At 38.9% G+C, this 25,465-nt stretch overlaps 1 protein-coding gene across 1 annotated transcript; it reads left to right on the top strand.

The window, feature by feature from the left end:
• The first annotated feature begins 1,689 nt into the window (after positions 1-1,689).
• adra2db (adrenergic, alpha-2D-, receptor b) lies at positions 1,690-5,838 on the top strand. The gene has a single exon (XM_026938758.3). It carries the CDS (start codon positions 2,141-2,143, stop codon positions 3,359-3,361), a length of 1,221 nt encoding a protein of 406 aa, XP_026794559.3. The 5' UTR covers positions 1,690-2,140; the 3' UTR covers positions 3,362-5,838.
• Positions 5,839-25,465: the final 19,627 nt, after the last annotated feature.

Genomic DNA, 25,465 nt, shown 5'->3' with positions numbered 1-25,465 from the left:
TATAGAATTTTAACATCAAATCAGCTGCTTCCACTCAGAGTTTGTCACTGATATTTTTAAAAAAGTGTTTAGAGAAAAGGGTATGGATCTGGTAATGTGCAAACTAATTCAGCCCTGACTTACTTCTATGCATGAAGTACACTCTCATAAAATAAAGGTACACTATATGACCAAAAGTTTGTGAACACATGACCATCCACTCTTCTAGGAAGGCTTTCCACTAGATTTTGGAGCGTGGCTGTGGGGATTTGTGTTCATTCAGCTACAAGAGCGTTAGTGAGGTCAGGCGCTGATGTTGGATGAGGACGCCGTCGATGGGATGCAGTTGACTTTCTGATTCATCCCAAAGGTGTTCAGTGGGGTTGAGGTCAGGGCTCTGTGAAGGCCCGCTCGAGTTCTTCTGTTCCAACCTCGGCAAACTATTTGTTCACGGAGCTCGCTTTGTGCACGGGGCAATGTCATGCTGGAACAGGTTTGGGCTCCTTAGTTCCAGTGAAGGGAAACTGTAATGCTACAGCAAACAAAGACATTCTAGACCTGGGTTCTTCAATCTTCTCCACGTAGGGCTGGTGTGGCTGCAAGTTTTCATTCCAGCTAAATAGGAGGTACACTCAATAGTTAATTGGCGACCAAGATGGACTGGTTAAACAAGTGGAAGTTAAACAAGTACTCTTGCTTGGTATGAATGAAATCCTGCACCACACCGGGCTTTGTGGATACGATTGGAGACCCCTGTTCTAGACAACTGTGTGCTTCTAGCTTTGTGGTGACAGTTTGGCGAAGGCCCACATATGGCTATGTTGGGCAAGTGTCCACATACTTTTGGCCATATAGCGTATCTTTTATCTGGATATGTCTTAGATATAATTTATCAAGAAGCTGCATGTGGTATTTTAGAGTAAAGCTTTAAAAGGTGCATCAGTCGCTGTTAAGCATCAATAATGGAACACAATCTATTTTTAAAGGCATAATATATTCTCATTTCCAAGTGAAAGATACATACTAAAGCTACAGATGATGTACTCTCAATTGTACCACCCCCAGTGACAGGAAAAAAGTGCAGTTTGGTACCTTTATGTCTGAGCGTGTATGTCACGTTGCCCACAGACTGAGCTGAGCTGTCAGGGTGATGAATAATCTGCATGAAGAATAATCTGGATGACTGAAACCCTTCCCAGACGTTTCAGTGCTGCGCTCCCCTGAAGCATTTCCTCAGATTACACATTAACTTCGGGACTTTGGGACTGAAAGCGTTTGGGACGTAGCTTCTGTTTCTATAGGGGCCTGATGGCAGGTAATGGGACTGTAATGAGACGCGGCTGCTTTACGCACGAAGAAATCCAGCGATTTGAATGGCAAAGTAGCTCCAAGATCGGAGTGATTTGAAAGGAGTTGTTTCAGAAATGTCTTAGGAAACGTTTCATTACTTCGTGATGTTAGGGAGCGTTGTCGGGGAGCGCAGCACTGAATGGAAATTCATAAGTCTCCAAATGCTCAGCTTATGCCATGGTGATGCAATGTATTAACATGTAATAGCATTTTTTTATCATAGCAAATGAGATAACATGTGGCGAAGGATATGTGCTCGTGCATTATTCGTGCAATGGTAGTATACAGCCTACTATGTGATTGCAATTGGCGTCGATTATTCGAGGTTTTCTTTACAAAAAGCGTTAAAAGTGTGAAATCAAGTCCCGCACCATCGATTTGCTTCCGCCCATTCTCTCTCTCTCTCTCTCTCTCTCTCTCTCTTTCTGCACACACAAGCGCATAACCTGAAGTGACATGCCAGCTCCAACACTCCCACATTCGTTAAGCGAAACGCAAAGCTACGACCACGAAAAGAAAGAGCATTCCCCCCAGCTGCAGACTTTTTTCCCCCCTAAAATGATGCGTTAAGAGTTGGAAGAATATCTTGTATATCCAGGATTATTACTTGCACTCAGTGTTCCTGGTCAGAATGCCTGGGCATGAGTGGACACAGCGCGCACGCGACGACGCGGACCAGAGAAACAATTCCGTCTTCCACAATTCGGCACAAACTGTGGAACATCGGCACAGTGTTTAGTTGGAATACAGCTGAATGGAGCGCGCAGGCTTGGATGGAAGCAATGGGTGACTTCGAGCAAATGTATCAAGAATGGATATAGCGGAGGCGAGTTTCCCGGCGCTCAACTCCTCCGCGAACGGCACGAGCGCGCCCAAACTTCCGCCACACTCGCGCTGCGCGGCCGCCTTCATCATCCTCGTGGTCACCGTGATCATTCTGGTCACCATCGTGGGGAACGTGCTTGTGGTGGTGGCCGTGTTCACGAGCCGCGCTCTGCGCGCACCTCAGAACCTCTTCCTGGTGTCACTGGCGTCGGCGGACATCCTGGTGGCCACGCTGGTCATCCCGTTCTCGCTGGCCAACGAGGTGATGGGCTACTGGTACTTCGGCAGCACGTGGTGCGCGCTCTACCTGGCGCTCGACGTGCTCTTTTGCACCTCGTCAATCGTGCACTTGTGCGCCATCAGCCTGGACCGCTACTGGTCGGTAACGAGCGCCGTGAGCTACAACCTGAAGCGCACGCCGCGGCGCGTCAAGGCCATGATCGCCGCCGTATGGCTCATCTCAGCTGTGATCTCCTTCCCTCCGCTTGTCATGACCAAGCATGACGAGCTCGAGTGCCTGCTTAACAACGACACGTGGTACATCTTGGCATCATGCGCCGTGTCCTTCTTCGCACCGGGCCTCATCATGGTGTCCGTGTACTGCAAGATCTACAGAGTGGCCAAGCAAAGGGCTGCCACCGTGTTTGTGGCCAAAGCCAGCATGGCGCGCCAGCCCTCACTCTCCGAGACGGGGTTTGTACGCAAAGGAAGGTCCGAAGCGACTAGTCCGAGTGCCTGCGGCTCTAAAGAGAAGAACCAAGGCGAGCTGGACGCCATCGATCTGGAAGAGAGCTGCGTCTCCAGTGCGCGCTCGGCCAAAGGTGGCAAGGTGGAAGTGGCGTGTGTGTGCGCACGTGCCAAGCTGGACGGACGTGCGTCGGAGGTGTGTGACGATGAGCCGGTGAGTCGTGTCCGACAGAACTCCCTGTCCAAAGCCAAACTGGCTCAGATGCGCGAGAAGCGCTTTACTTTCGTGTTGGCTGTGGTTATGGGTGTCTTTGTGCTCTGCTGGTTCCCGTTTTTCTTCACGTACAGCCTTCATGCCGTGTGCAGGGAGAGCTGCACCATCCCTGACACCCTCTTTAACCTCTTTTTCTGGATCGGCTACTGCAACAGCTCAGTGAACCCGATCATTTACACCATTTTTAACCGGGACTTTCGGAGAGCATTTAAAAAGATCATGTGCCACAACCCAGTGAGAGCCTGAATGTAGATTCTCTTGAAACCCAGGGGCAATTGGTGCACACTTTTACCTGCTGCCCCAGCAGAGAGTGAATGGAACTTTGTGTGTGTGTGTGTGTGTGTGTGTGAATACTGTAAGGAACTCAGTTGGCTTTTTGCAGATATTCCCTGTTTACATGTCTAGATAGGGATGCTGAGATTCCAGCATTATACAATACTGAATACTGAATACTGATGCACAGTAAAGTCTCTAATGTTGGATTAACATCTACAGTGTTTATGTAAGAGTAGCTGGACACAAATGATTTGCATTTTGCTGTGACTGCGGCTGTAGGAGGGATTGACAGTTCCAACAAAACCTCCAGAAAGAATGCCTTTCTGCTAACTGCAAACAAATGATTCATGCTATCATGTTTAAATGAAATGAAATGATCCATACTGTTTGTTTAAATGGATACTGGTCCAAACAAATCTCCTTCAGATAATACCATGTGTCAGATTTGTTCATCAGTCTTGGTAAACCAAAAAAAAAAAACCTTATTATGGCGATAATGAATGCAGATGCATTGGATTTTTGGTGGATGGACGACGTGTTTTCATCATGCAAAACCACCTATAAGTGGCACCAATTTTAAATCCTATTTACTGTTGTGAGTAAACAATACTGACTCTATACCTCCAATATTTTTGCACCTAATAAGCTAGATTCAATTCAGTTAGGAAAATGTCTGTCTAGAATGTCGTGAGTGGGATTAGTGGGTGTATATGACTCTTGTGTTATAATTTATGTAAATAAAATGGCTGGATACAAAGCTTTCTTGTTTAATAGACACTAAAACTACGACCCAATTTAAGTCAAAATGGAAAGAATTCCAGTGAAACAAGGTGGACAGAACAAAGTCATTTCACGGAGCTGCTTTTCTTAGCTAGTGCTAATTAAACGTTTCCACACCTTTTCCTAATTATTTTTTATGCCTCTTGGACACCTTTGGTTACATAAGAATGAAGGTAACAATAACAATAGAGGATGTTAGAGATAAAGGCAAATAAAGAATCCTTTATTTCTAACATCCTTTCTGTGACAACCACAGTTAGTGGTTTTACTGATGCTAGTCTACCTCAGTGGTTTGCTGGAACACCATCCAGTCTTTTCATTGTCCTTGGTCCTGAAATAAAAGTGGCATGCCATCTTATGTTATTAGCATAGCTGCTTAAGGTTTTACACAATCTGTGAAAAGAGTAATGACACGAATGACATTACCTATCTGTAGTATTTGATTGTAGTGCGTATTGCTGCATTTTGTTTATATGCCATCTGTGATGTGCAGGCCTGGGCTATAGTTTGTGCTGCTCTCTTTTCAGCATCAGTTTTAGGGTTTAAAAATAACTGTAAATATTTGCTGTCATTCCACAAGATTAAAAATTGAGTCCCGATTGGTGCAACAGAAAAGCATTCGCAGTATTATCAGGGGATTGCGAGTCCAAGTCCTGAAGATGCCACAGCCATCCGGGAGCCAAGGGAGCAAAAATTGGCCGTGCTCTGTGGGTGGGAGGGATGGCATACTCTTCCCCTGTCAATCACAGCAACACTAGCCAATCGGGAGCAATCATTGAGCTCATGTATGCGGAAGACGGTAGATAGCGCTTTCCTCTGAGTGCGCTACGCTGCCCTGTGATGTAGAATGAGCAGCGGTTTGAAAAGATGCGATTGGCTGGCTTCACGTGTCTCAAAGGAAGCACCTTCACCCTCCCCGGTTGGTAGATTGTCGTATGACAGGAAAACTGGGAGGAAAAAGCGAAAGTCTCTAAAGCCTATATTAGGTCCATATGTATGATATGAATGTAATGTCAGCTGTGACATGACAAATGTGAATTCTACCTTGGCTGATAAAATAACATGGAAAACAAGTCTTTGTAGATGCCACATATTCTCTGAGAACCCTTCCCACATTTCTGTCTTTTTCTGTCTTTCTTTTGAACTCCAGCTCTTCTATCTCATCATAAAAGCTTCTTTTCATGAGTCTTACCAAGTATAAGCATTAAAGATGTATCACAAGGTCTGTCAAAAACCGGATAAAACGGGTACACACACACACACACACACACATATCTTTTAGTATAGGCAAAGGAAGTACGCCTATTTAATTTGTACTGTCAATTTCTGAAGGGGAAATGAATGAAATTCATTTATGCGTGGCAAATGAAAGGAATCCAGTGGCTCTCTGGAGGATATCCCGCTGGCATGATTTGGGTCTACAATTCCCCTTACACGGAAGAGTCACTGCAAATTATTCTGACTGATCACCTTTATCCTGTCACGAAACATTTCTATAATCCTGATGGTAGTGGTCTCTTCCAGGATGACTCCGCCCCCATCCACATGACACAAGCACACACTGAATGTTTGGATGAAGATGAAAATGATCATATGCTAAAATGATATTTGTGACCTGTTTGTGTTTCACTTTATGCTTGTAATTTTAAAACTGGGGAATAAATGAATGTCTGTCTGAGCAATTAGTTTGTATTCAGTTAATGTTCACATGGTAAAATAATGTGCAAAAATACCCTGAAGAGAATATTGCTAATTGACCTAAGCGATCAGTTATCTGAAAGTTCTCTCATATGTTGCTTATTTCTTTAGGGAACATTATAATAGCAAATGCAACCACACAATCAGCACTGGAAGCTGGCAGCATCACCTCCACTTGGCTTAGACTATCTTTAAAGGGACAGGAACTAGAGGGATTTAGAAAGCAGAGAAAACCTTCTGCAGGTGTACAAGCTTTAAAATAAAAGTTTTGAGAAAAAAAAAGAAGCAAGAAGAACCATTTTGGTTCACTATACAGAGCTACTGTATGTTGGGTTTTTGATTCATGATTCTTTAGTCATTGTGTCTTCTATATTATAGTAATAATTTTCCACAACAAAGATCCTTTCACATAATCAAATCCATCAATCAAAAGATTCTTTAGGAAACCAGAAATTGGTTCTTCTATGGCACCACCATTCTTTTAACAAGGATATACTGCCTTTATAATCACACATCCTCTCCACAAAGGCAACAACAAGGCAACAAATCTGTGAAACTTTAAAAAAAAAACAAAAACAAAAAAAACATCAGGGCGGCATCTTCACCACCTGCTGTTCAAACCCGCCCCAAAATGAAGAGTTTCCTCTTTGAACGCTGCACCCCATAGAGAATCCGACGCAAAGGCTGAATAAATGCTTCAGCACGGCTGCTTGTTTGTAGCCCTGACCCTAAAAAAACACCCAGACAGAGAGTAAATTTAGCATTGGAAACAGTATGAGACAGAGAGAAGAGGCAGCTGGTTCACATACAGAGCATGAATAAAGTGCTGGGAACAGGCAGAAAGTATCACATGAGAGCATATATGCCCCGTTTTTCCTGAAAGAGACAGAACGAGGTCACGCTAGGGAGGATGACCGGGGGACGTGCTACAGTAATCAGATGAGGAGCAGCATTGTGTGGAACAGCCACTCAGAGAGAGGATGAACTCCAACCTCTCTCTAGTAATTCAGAAACAAAACACTTTCTCACAATTATCTTTAGCCCTGGGTGCCGGACAATGAGCTGGCATTGAAACGTATGCTTTGAACATCTGATTAGAAAAAAAAGTACCTGGTGGAAATCATTTCCAGAGCTGAGCTTCCTGATACTGAACTACTGTGTATTGACCTTGATTTCTGCGTGTTAATGAGCCTTGGGAAATTATTGACAGATGTTAAAGTCAAACATTTTCCTGGTATTAGATAATAATGAATTAAGTGTGACTTTTCCAGGAATAAATTTCATTAAACTGCAGAAAGGTCTGTCTGACTTTTAGAAAAAATAAATAAATCAAAAGACCACAAAGAGCTTAAGTACACTCCTTCAAAAATGTTCAAGAGATCTTTGGATAGAGTCTCTTAGCTTCCTAAAGGGCTCTAAAACTGTCTTATGGGGAAAGACTTGGTTGTAGGGTTCTACATATAATCACTTCAATTCAGTTCAATATTATTTGTCATTTTTTTTAAACAATAGACATTGGCACAAAGCAGCTTTATAGAAATCCAGATGTAGATTACAATTTATTAAATGGATAGTTTTGGTTCTAAAATCTGATAAACTGAGTCGTGTTGAGCCAAGCTGTTGTAAAAGCCTTGATATACACACACCTGTGACCGCATCACAATAATTGAATTCTCTATTATACCACAGCGTGGGTGAATTCTCAAATTTGATTATTCAGAAAGTGTGCTTCATTTTTGCATAACAGCACGCCTCGGACAGTATTTCCAGCTGTTACATGAATGACAGGTTTATATTACTGTGCTTGTCATAATACTTTATTGTTTCTATAGAAACAGCTCATACACAGGGACTTGAACATTGGACACAAAAAAAACAGCTTGTTTAACAAAGTAAGACATATAATCGTTGATGGGGTGATGTTATTTTTGCTAGGAGACATTTATTTAACATTTATGGAAGAAGCCTTGAGTATCAGTACTTTGTAAGTGTCACAGTGCTTTGTAAAGTTTTCCTGCACTGGAAAGTCTTCAGGACAGAGGAGTTTACACTTTCTGGTTTCTTGGTAAAATGACAAGCTGCGTCGTTTGACAGAGAGAGAGAGAGAGAGAGAGAGAGAGAGAGATAGAGAGAGGGAGGAGAAGATACTGGCGAGGGAACAACTGTTTATCATGGCTATAATGTAAGTAATAACAGGAACTAACTTGTCTCTCAGACGTTCCATAACATTAAATCAACGCTTCGCGTTGGACCATATCACACCACCCTGGCAATTATTATTATTATTGTATAACCTCACAGTCTGTTGTGTGTTATTCCTGACTTAATGCAGCAGGTTTTTTGCACCAATAAATCATTATATTGCCCATTATGTTGCTCAGCAACCAAAGCTTACTTATGGACTACATTACATGGTGGAAGAATTGTTTTTTGCAAATACAATTAATACAAAAATTAAATTATGATATGTTTTTGTCACTGTTTTATAGAAGCAATAAGCCACCAGAGGGGGCGTGTGTTAAAGTGATTGTATCATCAATAAAATTACCCATAATAAAATTACTGTATTAAAATTACTTTGTGGCCTATTGCTTTATTAGATTGCTAATGAGCTAGGAAAAATCCCCTGAGACAACATGAGGAAGAAATCTTGAGAGGAACCAGACTCAAAAGGGAACCTGTCCTTTTCTAAGATAATGAGATTGTAACTCATCACAACTGTATAGTCAAATATATGCAAGTTACACAGTACTATATGTGTTGAGCATGAGTATCATAGTCCTTATGATTAAACCAGCACTTCTTAGGTACAAATGTACAGTATCCAGGTGAGATTTTAGATTCTGTGCCTATCTTTAGGGTATCCATGTGGAACCAGCCACAGCAGCAGAGATTGAGTCAGAAGTGCAGAAAGCTCCAAGCAGATGTGAAGGATTCATGGATCAGGCTGGTTTAGAGGGCCAGAGGAGCCACAGCATTATGAGTAGAAGAATCAGCTCTACACTGAATATATGACAAGCGATAATTATTACAATAGCCTAAAGCACATGATTGAGAAATTTGCAAGGGGAAAAAAACAGTCGCTTCAAGCGGTTACAATAGAAATCCCTCAAATACATCTTCGCAACAAATTTACCAAGCTGCTAATTCAATCCAGGACATTACAAAACCCAAATTTAACTGTTCTGATCTTAGGACAAATCTTGTAGAATCCTCATCTGATTTAATTTATTCATTTCATAAACCCGTCAGGTTGTTCATCCTGTTCCTGATCTCCTTTATTGAAATGATGAGAAATTAGAGATTATGAGAAATGGTTCTGCCTAACAATAAAGTAAGGAATAGCTCAGCATGAAGCTAAGTGGATTATTTTTTAATAACAATATATCCAGAAGTGTTTTTTTCCTCTTACACCACAGCGATTTCCCAGTGACTGCAAGTGAACAAAACATCATACTTAATATAACTGGAATGTCCATGAGACAAGTTAGTTCCTGTTATCACTTACATTATAGCAGCTATAAACAGTTGTTGCCTTATCAAGCTTTCTTTTATTTCCTTTCTATTTTGAAGTTAATAAGACAAAAAAAAATGCAGCTTGTCATGTTACAGAGAGATCGCAAAATGCAACATGGCAGAAAACATATCTACCTTCACAAAGTTATGATCACAAATGTTATATAAATGTCTACTTACAGAAAGCGTTCCTTTGTTAAAATACAGCACGTTTTCTTAATCCTATTATTAGCATTACAAATCCCTGTGAATGAGCTGTTACTATAGAAACAGTAATGTGTTAGGATCTATGAGTCACAGCCAAAAGTACTCTCAGAGATGTGCTATTATAGAAAATTAATCCACACCTTCCGATTCAAGAATTCAACTGCACCGTGGTATAAATCCTAATACCAAATACAGATCTTTTATGTGACATCATTGTACCTCGGGAACTTGCTGAAATGATTGAGGAAGGTCGATGCCACAGAACTCCGACATCAGATCTGCTCTCACTGGAGATTTATCCCTGCAAGCAACCTTATGACCGGCAGAGGTGTAATCATCTCTCACTGCACATAGCGTCTAAACTTGGAGGTAAATTCCTGGAAGAGATAGAATGAGAATGCAACTGCACACGGTTTCACTGGTGTCAGGGTTCCTTTTGCCCCAATAAATACAGTGCCTAAAAATGACAGGTATCTGTTTGGTCACTTCAATTATTCTGTTCTCTGAAGTGTTCTGAAAAGAGCTTGAAATGATCTGTGTTTTAAGAAAGGCCCACTCCTGTAGCTCTGATGGCATCGTGTCAACGAGAGATCTTCAATATGCAGTTTTGTGACTGGAATGAACCTGCAGAGAATGGTTATAATGGATGCAAGGGCAGAAAATGGGGAAAACAATATCGCTGCTATTTCCACGTCTCTTTATCCTGTAAATCAGCCTCATTCAGTATTAAACAGGCTTTCAGGAGGGATGTGGTATTTTATGATGAAATGGCATCAAACTGCCAAACTTCCTTGATAAACATTTATCTACATTTACATAAGAGTATACAATTTGTATACACTTATGGTATATACTTATTATACATACTTATTTAAGATAAGTGTTTAACATACCATTTTAATTAGGGGGCCAAGCACTGAAGGTGCTATCATAATTTAATGCAGTATGGCAACCCACAGAACACTTTGTATGCTTTTTATGAACTTTAGGACAGTGATAGATGACAGTCTCAGCTACCTAGACAGCAATTTTGGTGTATGCTCCTCAAGTAATCTAGCACCACCAACAGGGCAAATATACAGTACATTTGCAGTAATAAATGCAATGCAGTTCTCCTTTTCTCTGATTCCTTGGGTCATGCTGAGGTCAACATACACAATATGACAGAAAGTTTGACACCTGACCATAACATCAATATGTGCTTTTTTAGTCCCTCCTATGCTGATATAATAATGTCCACTCTTCTGCAAAGGCTTTCCACTAGATTTTAGAGCGTGGCTGTGGGGAACATATAAAGGCATATACAGTTGTGTGCTTCTGGCTTTATGGAAACAGTTTGGGGAAGGCCCACATATGGGTGTGATGGTTAGGTGTCCACATACCTTTGGCCATATAGTGTATATAATGTATAATGACATTAATTTCCAACATATTGGATTTTCCGCCATTTGGATTTTTTTTGCAAAAACAGGTTTTTTTGGTTCATCTACTACAAATTTTGTCCAATCATCACAAATTATGGATCACCGTGTTGGTTTTTGATATGCAGGACAGTGAAGATCCATGTGACTTATTCGGAACAAACTTTGTACATGAGTACAAGGAGTAAATGGACTCCAAGAAGTCACTAATTCACAAATTAGTAAATTTCTTTCTGTTGATTCCCTGGAAGGTGCCGGGTGTTCTTAATGTAACAAATCTGTGATTTGCAAAATAGGAAGTCAGCCATGCTGAACATTGAACAATAAGTGTTTTTTTTTTGTTTTGTTTTTTTGCTTCTTCTCCTAGAAACATCACCTACATCTATATTCTGAATAAAATTTATTTCTTGGATTTTGATATTCAACAATGGTTTGTAATGTGCAAACACATTTGATTGTAAAGTCACCAAACAGGAAGTGGGTGCACATCTCAGCAAGGGCTTGAAATATTGCCATCAAAAGTATTACATATTACTATATATTAATATATAACTCTAAAACATCTCCTTACTAACACATTTTTTGTTATTTTTTCATTTAATACTTCAGCCATCTGTATGTGCAAGGCTGTGTGTAATTGCACTTTCTGAACTGACAAGTGGAAAGCATCATATTTGAGCCATATTGTTGTGTGTATGATGAAATTTCCAAGTGGATCTTCTTGTGCGTAGAATAAAATAAAATAGAAAAAAATTGCTGCTTGCTTCCATGCCATATTCTCGTTCCAGCTGCCAAACTAATTGGTCATGAAAATGTGCTCATGTGTTGCTTATATCTTTAGGAAACACAATAATAGCTAAAAGCAGCCACACACTTGTTTAATCGGCACTGAAAGCTGGCAGCCTCGCCTCCACTTGGCTCAGACAATCTTCAAAGGTACTGAGACTATAGGGATTTAGAAACAGAGTCTGAGAAAATAACCCACGTGTGTACATCTTTAAAATAAAGGTGCCAGAAAATGATGCCTAAGAAGAACCATTTTGGGTTCCCTATAAAGACCCATGTTGCGGTTTCTAAAGAACCTTTTGGTCCATAATTCTCCAAGTCATTTTTGTTGCTGTTGTTGCTTCTTCCTTCAATGCCATTTTCTTTTTTCATCTCCTGGAAGAGCTTAGTAAACAAACCAGAAAGTATGAAAGTATCCAGAATAAAAGTCATTGTATTCAATTCTTCAAAACTATTCACCAGTTCAAGGTGGCTTTCCTCTGAATGCTTTTGAATGCTTGTGAATGCTTGGGGGCATCATTTTATTTATTTATAACGTTCTTTATTATTCATTCTCCATTTTCTGTACTTTCACGCCTAGCTCTTTTGGTTTGGCTCAAACTGTTTCTTTAGCATTCTTCACATCAGCCGTACAATTTCTGGGCCGAGCCATCCAGTCCCCTGATAAAATCATTCTGTAGGAAATGTGACAATTGGTGGACCTTGATTGCTTTCTGCTTCTATATCCTTTTACTTGTCCTCTCAGGTGGTACATGATTTAATTCATTCATTCAAGAGTTCAGTGCATTAAATCATTTGCAGATTTCAAGGGCAGGGATGTTAAATAGTTCTATTGTCCACATTGTAGAAATGTACTCATCAGTATTAGATTCATGAATAGCAAAAATCTCCACAGAATCATGCTAGTCAGAGGCAACATGCACCCGTTTTTTTCTTTTACTGATTTTAAAGATTAGTCACATTGCTTTTGCCAGTTAGTTGATTTCATGGAAGGTTTTTAAGCTCTTTATTTATGACTCTATAATACAGGCCAGGGGAAGGTAAACTACCAAACCCTGCATTGGATCCATCAAGTTTTTAGAGAAAAAAATACCCTCAAAACATCTCTTATGCTATCGCAACTCAATTATTGATTATAATCAGGACATTCAGCATACTCACCATCCACTTTATAAGAACGCCTGTAAACCTGCTTATTCATGCAATTATCCACTTCTCATAGCAGTGCAATACATAAAGTCATGCAGATACACGTCAAGAGCTTTAGTTAATGTTCACACCAAGCATCAAAATGGTGAAACAGTGTGATCTCAGTGACTTTGACTGTAGCATGTTTTTCTTGATGCCAGACAGGCTGGTTTGAGTTTTTCAGAAACTGCTGAATTCCTGGGATTTTCACACACACACACACACAACAGTCTAGGGTTTACACAGCATGGTGCAAAAAAAACAAAAAAAAACATCCAGTGAGCAAGCAGTTCTGTGGGTGGAATTGTTTTGTTGATGAAAAAGGGCACCGGAGAATGGCCAGACTGGTTCAAGCTGACAGGAAGGCTATGGTATCTCAAATAACCACTCTTTACAAACGTAGTGAGCAGAAAAGCATCTCACAACATGTCGAACCTTGAGAAATGTGAGCTACAACAGCAGAAGGCCACATCAGGTTCCACTCCTGTCAGCCAAGAACAGAAACCTGAGGCTACAGTGGGCACAGACTCGCTGAAACTAGACAGTTGAAGATGTTTTTCCAATCACCTGGTCTATCACATTCTGATATTTGATGTTAATATTAAAGCTCTTGGCCTGAATCTGCATTATTTTATGCACACACGACTAGCTGATTGGATAATTGCATGAATAACCAGGTATATAGGTGTTCCTAATCCAGGGGCCAGTAACTGCATATGTCCTGCACTGTAGAATTCAAACAGGATGCTAAAAGTATTTTACTCAGGATCTTCAGCTCATTCATATGTACTGCTTTATCTGTAATACAGCACTGATTAGATTGATTGTAGTCTTTTGAAATTCTACATTATTACTGATTTTGGTCAATTACTGCAGTTATGATATCGGATGTAGGTCGCTTTGTTCGCAGCTATTCAACTAAAATTATATCTGCAGCTATTCACTGTCACTACAGTCTGCCTTCCCTTTTCAAATATGTGCTTTTCTAAATGCTGCCCATTACATCTCCTAATGAAAATAGACATAATTTCCAGTGTCCCTATGTAGTTCAATGAAGTAATAAAAAAAAAAGACCAAAAGAATAATTAGGGGACATTAAGTGGGGCATTAAAACACTAAAGAGAGAAGTCCAGACTATAAAATCACTGATTCCAGCAGCATCTTGGAGCTCTGTGTAATAATTAAGTGGAATGAATGATTATTTCATATCAGGTTGCAATCATAAGACAAATCACAGAAAGAGATACAACATACTTTTATGATGCGTCTCTAACTATGAACCTTCAAAATCAGGATTAGTAGTCACCCGCGAGAAGATGCCGGAAACAAGCTTATGCATAATCAAAAAGGCTCCCATTTATGAAAAGGAGACTGAAGAGTCTTTTTAAATGGAAGGCAATCAAAACAAGTGAAAATCTCTGGGCTAGATAATAAAGGAGTCCTAATCAAGAGGCACGTCGCCTCTAATATTGGCAATGCCGATGCTTTCTTTTGCAGACCTTTCCCCAGACCTGTGCTTCATTTATGTGCCGTCACTCAGATGCAACGGAAACATAAAGGACACCAAGACATGCGGAACAAGGGAAAAACGAAAGCAGGATAAATGAAAGGGCAAAATGGATCCCACATGGCAAGTGAGCTCAAGAGTGGAGCTGGCATTAGGGAGAGGCTCAAGAGATGTGGAATAGGGTGAGTGATCCGTGACACTTTATAATGAGCATCTGCAAAACTCTTTTTCTTGATTGTAGGATTTTATATTTAATTCAAATAAAAAAAATATCCAGTCAGCTAATCAGTCATGTGGGAGCAGCACAATGCATAAAATCATGCAGATACATGTTAACATTCGAACGAGGAAAATAGCTCTGAGTGACTTTGACTGTGGCATGGCTGCTGGTGCGAGATGGGCTGATTTCAGAAGCTGTTGTTCTCCTGAGATTTTCACACACAATAGTCTCACAAAATGGGGAGAAATACAAAAAACAATCTTCAGCTGTCCAGTTTTGGAACCTGACCAGGTCTTCTACTATTGTAGCCTATCCACCTCCTGTTTTAGAATGTTGTTCATTCTGAGATGCATTTCTGCTCACCACAGATGTAAAGAGTGGTTATTTGAATTACTGTAGCCTCCAGTCTACCTGAACCAGTCTGCCCATTCTCCTCTGACCTCTCTTCATAGCATTGAGAATGGTGTACAGTTGTGCCTATTATAGTGATCAGCAAGTGTGTATTGCTAGGTTCACTGCAATCTGCAAATGTCCCTCTAGGAACGTTAACCTTGCCACATATTCTCTCACTTTGGTGTGCCTCGTTACCATATAGAAAAAGAAACACAGAAATAAATATAAATACATTTAAAAGGAATGAAAAAAACATAAAATTGGGATATTAAAAAAGAAAATAAAGAAATAAATGAGGTCTAAAGAATTTTCCATTTGTTTGTCAAGTCCCAAAAACAATGCTGGAGTAAGAATTCATGAAATAACATTGACAGGTTGAGGTTATTTAAAGTGAGTAATGTGATTGCAAACAGGTGAGCAATCATTAGCAATCAGACATACATGAACAGGAAAGGAGCTTAACTGGAGGTCATGTGATGAGGGCTTGGGCTGAGGATCATGGGAGTTGTAGTCTGCAACTACAAGATCAGAATCAACTTTACTTAAATTTTTCATTGCTTCTGGGATTGTGTTGTGACACAGGAAATGTGGCCAAAGAAGTTACTGTATATATAGATTTTTTAATATGCAGAAGAAAATACTACAACACTAGAATACTTCAAAGCCTTAATGTTAATGTGAGATTTTATTTTCACAAAATATGTAATGTGTTTGAAATTTATGAAGCAGGTCTTGAGTTCAAACCCTGATATTCTAATTGTGATTAATATATTTGAATAGGACAGGGATCCTGTAGCACTTATCTTCAGTGTCGGCTGTGTTGCAGTTATTTAAATGTCATCTTTCTTTTTTATATTGTGAGGAGATAGCTATGTTCAGCTACGTTCATTAGAAAATATCTTGGCTGCGTACAAACCAAAATTAAGGGGGGAGGTGTTGAGATGTAATTAAAAATGTATACAATTTCAATACAGACTTGAGGAATTTATTTTTAAAAAGTTCATTAAAGGTTTTGACTACTTGCTTAAATGTAAATAATTAAATTTCCCTGAGATGCAGATGACAGATGTCACAAGGAGTAAATGCTGTTATTCAGAGAGCCTTAATAAAATGTATGAAGGAATATGAAGGACACCAACAAATCGACCCAGACAAATCCAATCAATGGCAAAAAAGAGAAGGAAAATGGTAAAAAGCCAATGTTAACTTAAGACCAAACACAGTAGCCTTACAGTAGCCTTGAAGAAAATTACAGACAGTGGGTGTTTGTGTGTGTGTGTGTGTGTGTGTGTGTGTGTGTGTGTGTGGGGCATACTGCCACTATTCATCAGGGTGCTCTGTCCTCAGATAACCATCAGCTTTCATTTGTATTTAGCCTCTCATTCTGTAGGCCATACCTGATGCTAGATAGTTTTCTAGTAAGGGGCAGCTCATCATTTGAACACACACACACACACACACACACACTTTATGGGCTTGAACATGCTATTCCATAAAATGCAATGGGAGCTACAAAAAGCCCTGAATGTCTAGATGAACTTGAATATTAGGAGCCACATTAGGAGCACTGGGCCATTTTAACGTGTTAGCAATTAGTTTGGAAAGTGAGCAGCTTTTTTTTCTAATCTTCAACTGTACAGTTTCCGTGTCCACTGTAGCCTGAGATTCCTGTTCTTGGCTGATAGGAGTGAAACTCGATGTGGTCTTTCACAGTTGCCGCCTATCCACCTCATGTTTTGCGTGTTGTGCTTTCTGAGATGCTTTTCGGCTCACCATGGTTGTAAAGGTGGTTATTTGAGTTGCCGTAGCCTTCTCAAATCAATCCACACACATACACACAAACACACACATATAAAAATATAGCATTTGAGCCACAGTTTATCTTGGTTTACTGAGAATCACAGTGTGATCTAATAATTAAAGCATATGTAATGGACTTTAGGTTTCCAATGAACCAGGACATTTCAGACAAAAGTTCACAAGTAACGATAGAAGTAATGCTTCTCCATCTCCCAGGCAAAATGTCCATCAATTCAGCTGCAAAAAAGCATGACATTACTTAAACAACTAGCCCATTTTGTGTTTAAACAATAATTGAATCACTGTATAAACTGTTACATAAGTCTTACAGATTCAGCTGTGAGATAGCAGAACATCTACATTACTGCAAATGCAAATCACCAGCCTTAGAACGTGGCCTGATTTGACACACCACATCTGTATTATGAATTACTTTAATGAATAAAATATTTTCCAGCCAAGGGGGTGCACATCACAGAATCAGTGGAGCATCTTCTCAAAGTAATGTGTAAGAAACTGGTAATTTCTGTAAGCTGTCAAACTCCTATCTAAGCGAGCTTTTGAAGTTAATTGCTTCTCCTTTAGTCACTGTGCATCTGTGTACTCCTTTCTGCTTATATCACGCTGTCACACTGCAAACAATCAATTCCAGGAAAATAGCACAAACAATTTTGGCTCTCAGGCAGAAGTAAATGGCTTCCATTTGAGGTCAGTCATTCAAAGGTGATCGGATCAAAAGTTTAGGTTTCTGGATTGATTCAACTTCTAAAACTGAGTTTACTCCAAGCCAAAATCTAATCAGATCCCTAATGAACAACAAGCCCCCTGACACCATCTTGACCTAAGGACAACCTACAACCTTGCAAAACTACTTTGCCTGAAAATGGGTGGGCAGTAGACACTTAGGCCTCTTATCCAGATCTGTTTGGACATGTTAGTCTTTTTTACAAAGTGTTCAGCATGATTTCAGTCCACACTGAAATGCCAAGAGATGGCAATAGAAAACGTCTATACCAAGCAGGGCTGCTTCTTGCTGTAAGTGATATAAGTGGTCACATGATTTTTAAAAAAAAAAATAGATATGCAAAAAAGCACACGTTAAAATCATTTAGCAAGGGTTATGTATCAGGCAATTGCAGCTGACCCCCTTGCGATGCAGAAAACAGGAAATACAATTTATGTAACTAAATTAATGTAACAAACATTAGAAGATCACAAAGATGAATCTAGCCGCTTCTTCATGATCTACATGAAGTGATTAACTAGATTTAGTCAATTTGTCTGCTTTCTTGCTTCCGTCTGTTGATGTAGTTCCATTGGAAAAGTTAGTGACTAGCTAACTAGGTAGCTATCATTTAGAATAAGAGGCATTAGGCTAACACACATTAAGGTGCTAACAGTATCCAGTTGTCTTTAAAGATAATAACCGCTGGTGGTCGAAATGTCAATCACCTACAGTTCTTTTCAGAACTATAACAACTAAGATGATCATTTTCCTGAATTCAAACCTTTCATCATGCTAAGTAGCCAAATGGTAATTTTTTTAGGTTCTATAAGGAAATATTTTTAGGTGTCATCAGTGATACTCATTGATCCATGTTAATTAAGGATTAATTCTATATATTCTTGGATATAACATAACATGATTGGTGCAGGAGGAGATCTCTGAGCCCTGATACTGAGAATTTATAGCATTTGTGAGACCATGCCATTGTCTGAACCCACCATTTCTCCCAAATGTTATATAAAGTTTGTGTAGTGCACAGACCATCCAATGAAACAGGACATTTCGGACAATCATTCTTCATCGTTTTGAGTTTCCAGTAATAATTGTTTTGAAAGACATCTCACATAGTGATTCTGCAAGTGGCTTTACCTGCCTGACCCTGGATTAAAAAGAACAAACGTTTGAGAAGATTCAGCAGGCAGGTAGCAAGTTCAGGCAGCCAGGTCATTCACACACACACACACACACACAGTGAAAGAAAGATAAAGGTGGGAATCACTGGCTGCACAGGTATGTCTGTGTGTAGGGAAGAGTGTGTGTGTGTGATACAGAGAATGTTTGGTTTTAAGATGGCGTGTTGTTTGATGAAGAACTCTGGAGGGATCGGGTAGACGATTTCAAAGCTAATCCTCTGCTTACTGACCTCCGGGTAAGCTGCTGAATGGGGAATAGCAAACAACAATGTTTGAAATGTTTGAAAGAAACAGGAATATAGGGCTTAACAAAAGAGAAGCATATCCAAAGTCTTACCAGGGGGATATATGTACTGTAGACCAGTTTTTGTAGCATGGTAGGAGGATAAGCAATTTTATATATATATACACACACAAATATGGAAAGACTCTAAAATGTAGTATTCATTTAGACATGTCACAGACATCATGTGAAGAATAATAAATAGGATGGTGAAGGAATGAAATACAGCTTTAATCTGATCGAAAACAATACTAGGAAATCTATCATATTCATGTTAGGGGGGAAAAAATCCTAATCAGTCATCTCATTTCCCAAAAAAAAAAATCTCTGGGGCTTTTTGGATCATTTGCATGTTATCAGCTGCTGTTCCCTGCTGCTTTGATTCATTTTTTTTGTCTGAGGAGAGAGGCAATCTCCAGATAAGGAAGCTTCAAAATGTGGAAACTTCAAAAAGTGAGTTTGAGCTTTATAATCTTTCACCAAAGCTTACTGTTGTATTGCAGGAACATTATGGATTTGCCAGCTTTATAGCACTTGAAACACCTGCTTAAGCAAGTGAGGCAGAACATAACAACAGTAGGGCCTAGAAAGCAAAATGGAAATCTATTAACTTTCCCTGATGTCTTTTAAGGGATATATATATATATATATATATATATATATATATATATATATATATATATATATATATGTATATATCCCTTAAATTGTTTAAATACATATATATATATATATATATATATATATATATATATATATATCCCTTAAATTGTTTAAATACATACATATATATATATATATATATATATATATATATATATATATATATATATATGTGTGTGTGTGTGTGTGTGTGTGTCAATAGGCTGTAGATAAAATGGTTTATAATGTGATTCAGATCTGATCAGTTAAACAAGTACATTTTGGAGTATTAAATATACAAAATGGCCCCAGCTCCCTAAAAGCATTGTATATACAGTGCTGTGCAAAAGTCTTAGGCACTCTATTTTTTTAGTACAAACTTTATTATAGATTTTTATTTTTATGACTTCTACATTATCAAGTCAGTACAAAAACATTTTAGATTTCCAAACATTACTTTTCCAGCACAAAATTAAATATTACAGAAAAATGTTTGTAAAGAAAGCAGCATATTATGTAAGGGAGCACTTTTCAGACAAAAAAAACAATAAAAACATAATGAAGGCTGCTGGGTTTTGCTGCAAAAGTAACAAGCTAGTGCGACAGTCAGAGTCTCCAGAAGAACTGTGGCTGGTTCTGCAAGACACTCAGTAAAACTTACAGCTCATTTCCTTATAAAACTGCACACATTGTACCTGAGGCTACTATTTTTTTTTTTAAAGCAAAGGGTCGTCACACCAAATATTGCCTTTGTTTCATTTATTACTGTTTACTGCTCTTCATAGTATTTTTTTAAATGTAGAAACATTTAATTTCATTATTTTTGAAGTCATCTTTGCTCTCCATTTCTTTTGCACAGTACTGTAAGATCATGTTAACTGGTAGAGAAATTGTTCAATGTGATCCTCGCTCTACCGTTTAATGAGCCTTTTCGTGCAGGGATGCTTTTAAGAAACTCAACCCTTGTAATTTAATTAAATTGAAAAGGCTAGCATTATGTATCGCGGAGCCAGAGGTGACAAGATGTTGATGCAAACTCTTTTTCTTTTATTTTTTAAAGGTTCTTTCAATAATCATCATCAGAGCACAGTAACGTACTGTACATGGAAGACATAGTCACCATAGAAATATCCATAATAAATGTCCAAAAATAGGCAGACCAAGGTCAGCTGGAGAAATCAAAGGAAAACATGACATGAATAAGAATGTAGTAATAGCAATAGACATCTTTAGTGTTCGTAAACAAAGAGATGTGCGAGCAACCTGGTGGCAAAAATACCCAAGTAGCCTAGCAACCTGACGCTACATGGTAATAATCTGACTGAATAATCTATCAAGAATTTTATTTAGGGATCAGATTAATTTTACCTACCACTAAAAGGCAGGAAGTGCTATTTAGCTAAACTTACACTTTCAAATAGTGTAACTCCTTATGGCTTGGCTTGCTGTAAGTAGCTAAATGAAGCTAAGTGGTGAGCTAGCCTGCAATGACCAGACATACATACACATTTTATAGGAGCTAGGTACTAGAAAATAAATAATAGAGAGAAATTTAAGGTGTACAAGTCTCTTAATGATTAAAACTTTATTGTTTGTGGGCGTGTTCAAGTTCACGATAACAACATCAAGGATATCTTGACATGGAAAGTTAAGGTGCTGCCCAAACAGACACCATTTTTCATTTGTTAGCTAAACAAAAAGGTTTGCTAGCTAAAAGTGTCCATTATAGGCAAGTCCTCAGTAAGAACGTGACCTAGCTATCTAGTGTTAGCTAGCTAGCTCCTTGATGTAGATTTTAGACAAGATACTTAGGTTTGTTAAAGCAATATAAATTAGGGATGTTAGCTAACTAGGAGCTAAGCCTGTTAGCAACTTAGATATCAAGCCAACTTCACTGATATGATAGTAAGAAGACATCGAGGTCCAGACCTCTGTACTTTATGAAGGTCCTGATGATATACTCTCAAAAGATGCTACAATACCACAGTAGTCACCTTCTTGTTGTAATGTATGCAACACAATTACAGGCTAACATCTGACATAGCTATAATATAAATGTGTGAGTAAATGTAAGTGTTTTTTAAATTTAGACTACTCATAACTTTGCTAGCCAAGTCAGCTTGCTAGTTGCAGTTACGTTAGGTGTTTGAGTGAGGCTACAAGCTCCTTAGTTGGCTATTTTAAAAAAAACACTTAATTTTAGATCGATTTTAAGCTGGTGTATTGTGTAATGATACTTATTAAGTGTTAAGTGGTAAACTATCATAACTGAGCTAGCAAAGGCTAATAGTTTTATTTTTAATGATGCACCTACTAGTTAGTTAGCTAACAGTTGCAATTTATGCCATATTGACCTGTTTTGTTGTAGTATATTTAAATGCCACTCTTTGATTAGCAAAGTTACCCATTGCTTGTTCAGGACTAATATTTTATACACTATTCACAACAGTTCTACAATGTGCATGCTAACTAAATTCAGTAGCTGGATAATTTAGTAATATTGTGTATTCAGTCAAAGTTCTCCCAGCATCAAATCAGCTGAATGCCAAATGCAGCTTGCTTAGCTAATCAGGCTAAGCTACAAGCTATTTAGTTGGCTATAAATAAACACTTTTAAGTAAGTGATAAACTGTCATAACTAGGTTAGCAAATGCCAGCAGTTTGGTATTTTAATGCAAACCTATAACCACTATTGCCACTAAAGCCACTATTTGCTTAGCAAAGTTAGTCATTGCTTATTCAGTACTATAATATTATATACTATTATAACTGCCATTTTTCTTTCTATGCTAACCCAATTTGGTGGCTAGCTAGTTTAGTAATATTGTGTATTCAGTCCAAATTAATAGATGGTAGCTACGTGTATTTGCTAGCGAAAATAAATTCATAGTGTTCCAGTGCCAAAACCGTGCAGTGGGTGCGAATGCCATTATTTATGTCTGTGAGAATGACTTGTTGCTTACTAGTCATGTTATAGAAAGCGCTACTGGCCATAACAGAGCTACGAGACATGAGGAAGACATGAGAAACATTAGAAACATTAGGTTACATGTCGTATCAGATACACTGCTCTTTTATCCTCAGACATTTACGGAAATGTTGTAATTCTTCATGGAGTGTATAGTTTGATATTGTTGACTGCTCTAGCAGAAATGCATCTTGTAAAAGAAAAAAGTGGATCACAGTCGCACCAGTTTCACCAGTCTGTGTCTCCATCCAACTAAGATTCATGATACTTGAAGTCAATTATTTAATTTGGAAATTATTCACACTTGTGTGTGTTGAATATTTATCATCTGCCCAAGCATTTCCTCAAGCAAAGTTGGAAGTCAGAGTCGAAGTCACTGTCAGTGCTTGTAATAATCAAAAAATGAAACACTGTTGATCAGAGCGGTGTAACAGAGAACAGAGGTGAGAGACCTTGAGGAGAATGGACAGACGATGAAATGTGTGACAGTGAGTCATTGCTAGATCAAGGCTAAGGCATTTACCCTGGCTAATTTCTCTACCGGAACTTGATATGCTTGTCGTGTTGGGAGGCAGGCGGTAAATAATCTGCCAACAATCATTTTTCATAGTTACACTGATGAACTGTACCACCTACAGGGATTAACACTTTTTACAAATACGGTTACGGATTTTTGTACTATAAGCAATAAGCATAATAATCTCCGTATTTGTACTATAAAGTTGCAATTTTTGTAGCAATAATAATTTAATTAATACATTTACATTGGGGGGGGGGGGGGGGGGGTTGGGGGGGGGGGGGGGGGGGGGTGGCTTAGTGGTTAGGACTGTTGCCTCGCACTTCAGTGGTTGGGGGTTCAAATGCCACCTCCATCCTGTTTGTGTGGAGTTTGCATGTTCTTGGTGCATTGTAGGCTAACTGGCATGTCCAAATTGTCCGTAGTGTGTGAATGTTTGTGAGATTGTGCCCTGCGATGGGTTGGCACCCCGTCCAGGGTGTCTCCTGCCTTGTGTCCCAAGTCCCCTTGGATAGGCTCCAAGCTCGCCGTGACCCTGTGTAGGATAAGCAGTACAGAAAATGGATGGATGACGGACGTTTATATGATAAGCACTGTGGCTAATCTATAGCCATAACTTTTTACCCTGCATTTGAGCTCCAGAAACAATAACAACCGACTAAAAACGTGAACAACAATAAAGCACAGCATATTATGATTTCTTTTTAAATATGTGTTGGTAATATGATATTTACTAGTGACGTTACTAAGCTGGTTTATTCAGTGTTTATTAACTTGGTTTGACTCTGCTTGGTTTTCATTATTGATTCCCTCTCTGCCTTTTCGAGTCTGTCTCCTGCTCACCTGTTGAATCTGCTTGACCATTACAACTTGTTTGTCTTTGCATTCAGCTTGTACAAGTCTGACAATAATGAAAATGCAGGGTAAGATCAAGATAGTTGGAAAATGTGGAGAATAATACCCTTCCATCATGAACCTGACGCTTCTACCTTTCATTACATCATATAAGCCTTCATTCTCCTTGTCTGTTGTATGTGAGAAGGTGTGATTGAATCTCAACAAACATCCAAAGGCCTTCAAACCTACTGCTTTGATGCAGCGGCACACCTCCATCTTGCGTCTTTCTCTCGTCCAGAGCCAGGCTGCTGAACACCCTGCAGTATGTGAAGTATATTTTATTTGTATTCTCGTAATTATTTGTAATTTTTTTTAGGATTTATACCCAAGTACTACTAAATATTATAGATATATTCTGAAGGAAAAATGTTCTGCTAAGGTCTGTTTAACATCACACCTCTATATCTCACTGGTCCAGCATATCTAAAAGCTGACAATAAGATGGATTCTAGGAAGTGAGGCAGAAGGAAATCAATCCATTTGGATGAGGTGCTTGACATCTCTGTCAAGAGAAACCACAAATGAATCAATCAGCTCTCTGAAATGCAACAGGAGTTATTCTCAGAGACGATAAGGACTTGAAAACAAGGTATACTTGAATCTAAAGCAGACATTTAATATCGTCAAACTAGGGAATGCACACATGAAAATATTTGACAGCAATGTAATAATTAAATCTGTCATTTTCTTAGTTAGTGAAAACAGACCAGAAAAAATTATATCCACATATTTAGGAAATTGTTGGTTTGATGATGGATTTGATTGTCAGTGGGCGGCCATGGAAATGAAGACGGGGTGAAGCTGCTCTCCTAAATCCACTCGTTGCAGTCAGGATTTCAGTTTGAAACTGTAATGGGACTTATACGCAAGGCACATCAGTCCCAAAATATCTCAGAATTGCTCAGTGATGCATGTTTTTTTTTCATATTTCTGGTGTTCTGTTCAATGGTAGAAGTTTTTTTTTTTTTTAAGTACTGCAGAAACTTATCTCAAAAATTCACAGTGGCTCTGGTGAGGATGCCACGGCACATACGACTCCACTGTAAATAGTGTGAAAGCAGTTCTCATACACACCTTCTCAGAAATTCAGATGTCACTGGTGCTATTCACCATGCAGACATCTGGGGACTTAGCACAAGCAAAGAGCTAGGCAAAATTCAAATGTATATATTCATTTTTATCTCCAGCTTCCTGTTCCTTGCTGAGTATATTTTTACCCCAGACCTGAACAGATTCTGGAAAAAGGACAAAATAAAATCAGTTTATCTATTTTGGTAACAGGGAATATTATTAATTCTAAAAAAAAAAACATATTAGTCAGAATATAAATA

The sequence above is a fragment of the Pangasianodon hypophthalmus genome, chromosome 15, assembly GCF_027358585.1.
Source record: "Pangasianodon hypophthalmus isolate fPanHyp1 chromosome 15, fPanHyp1.pri, whole genome shotgun sequence".
Classification (NCBI taxonomy): domain Eukaryota; kingdom Metazoa; phylum Chordata; class Actinopteri; order Siluriformes; family Pangasiidae; genus Pangasianodon; species Pangasianodon hypophthalmus.
Note: the sequence above shows the minus strand (reverse complement) of the source record. Positions and strands in the feature narration are given on the sequence as shown.

Coding starts and splice junctions, on each gene's coding strand:
- adra2db (XM_026938758.3), top strand. CDS start 2,141: ATGGATATAGCGGAGGCGAGTTTCCCGGCGCTCAACTCCTCCGCGAAC.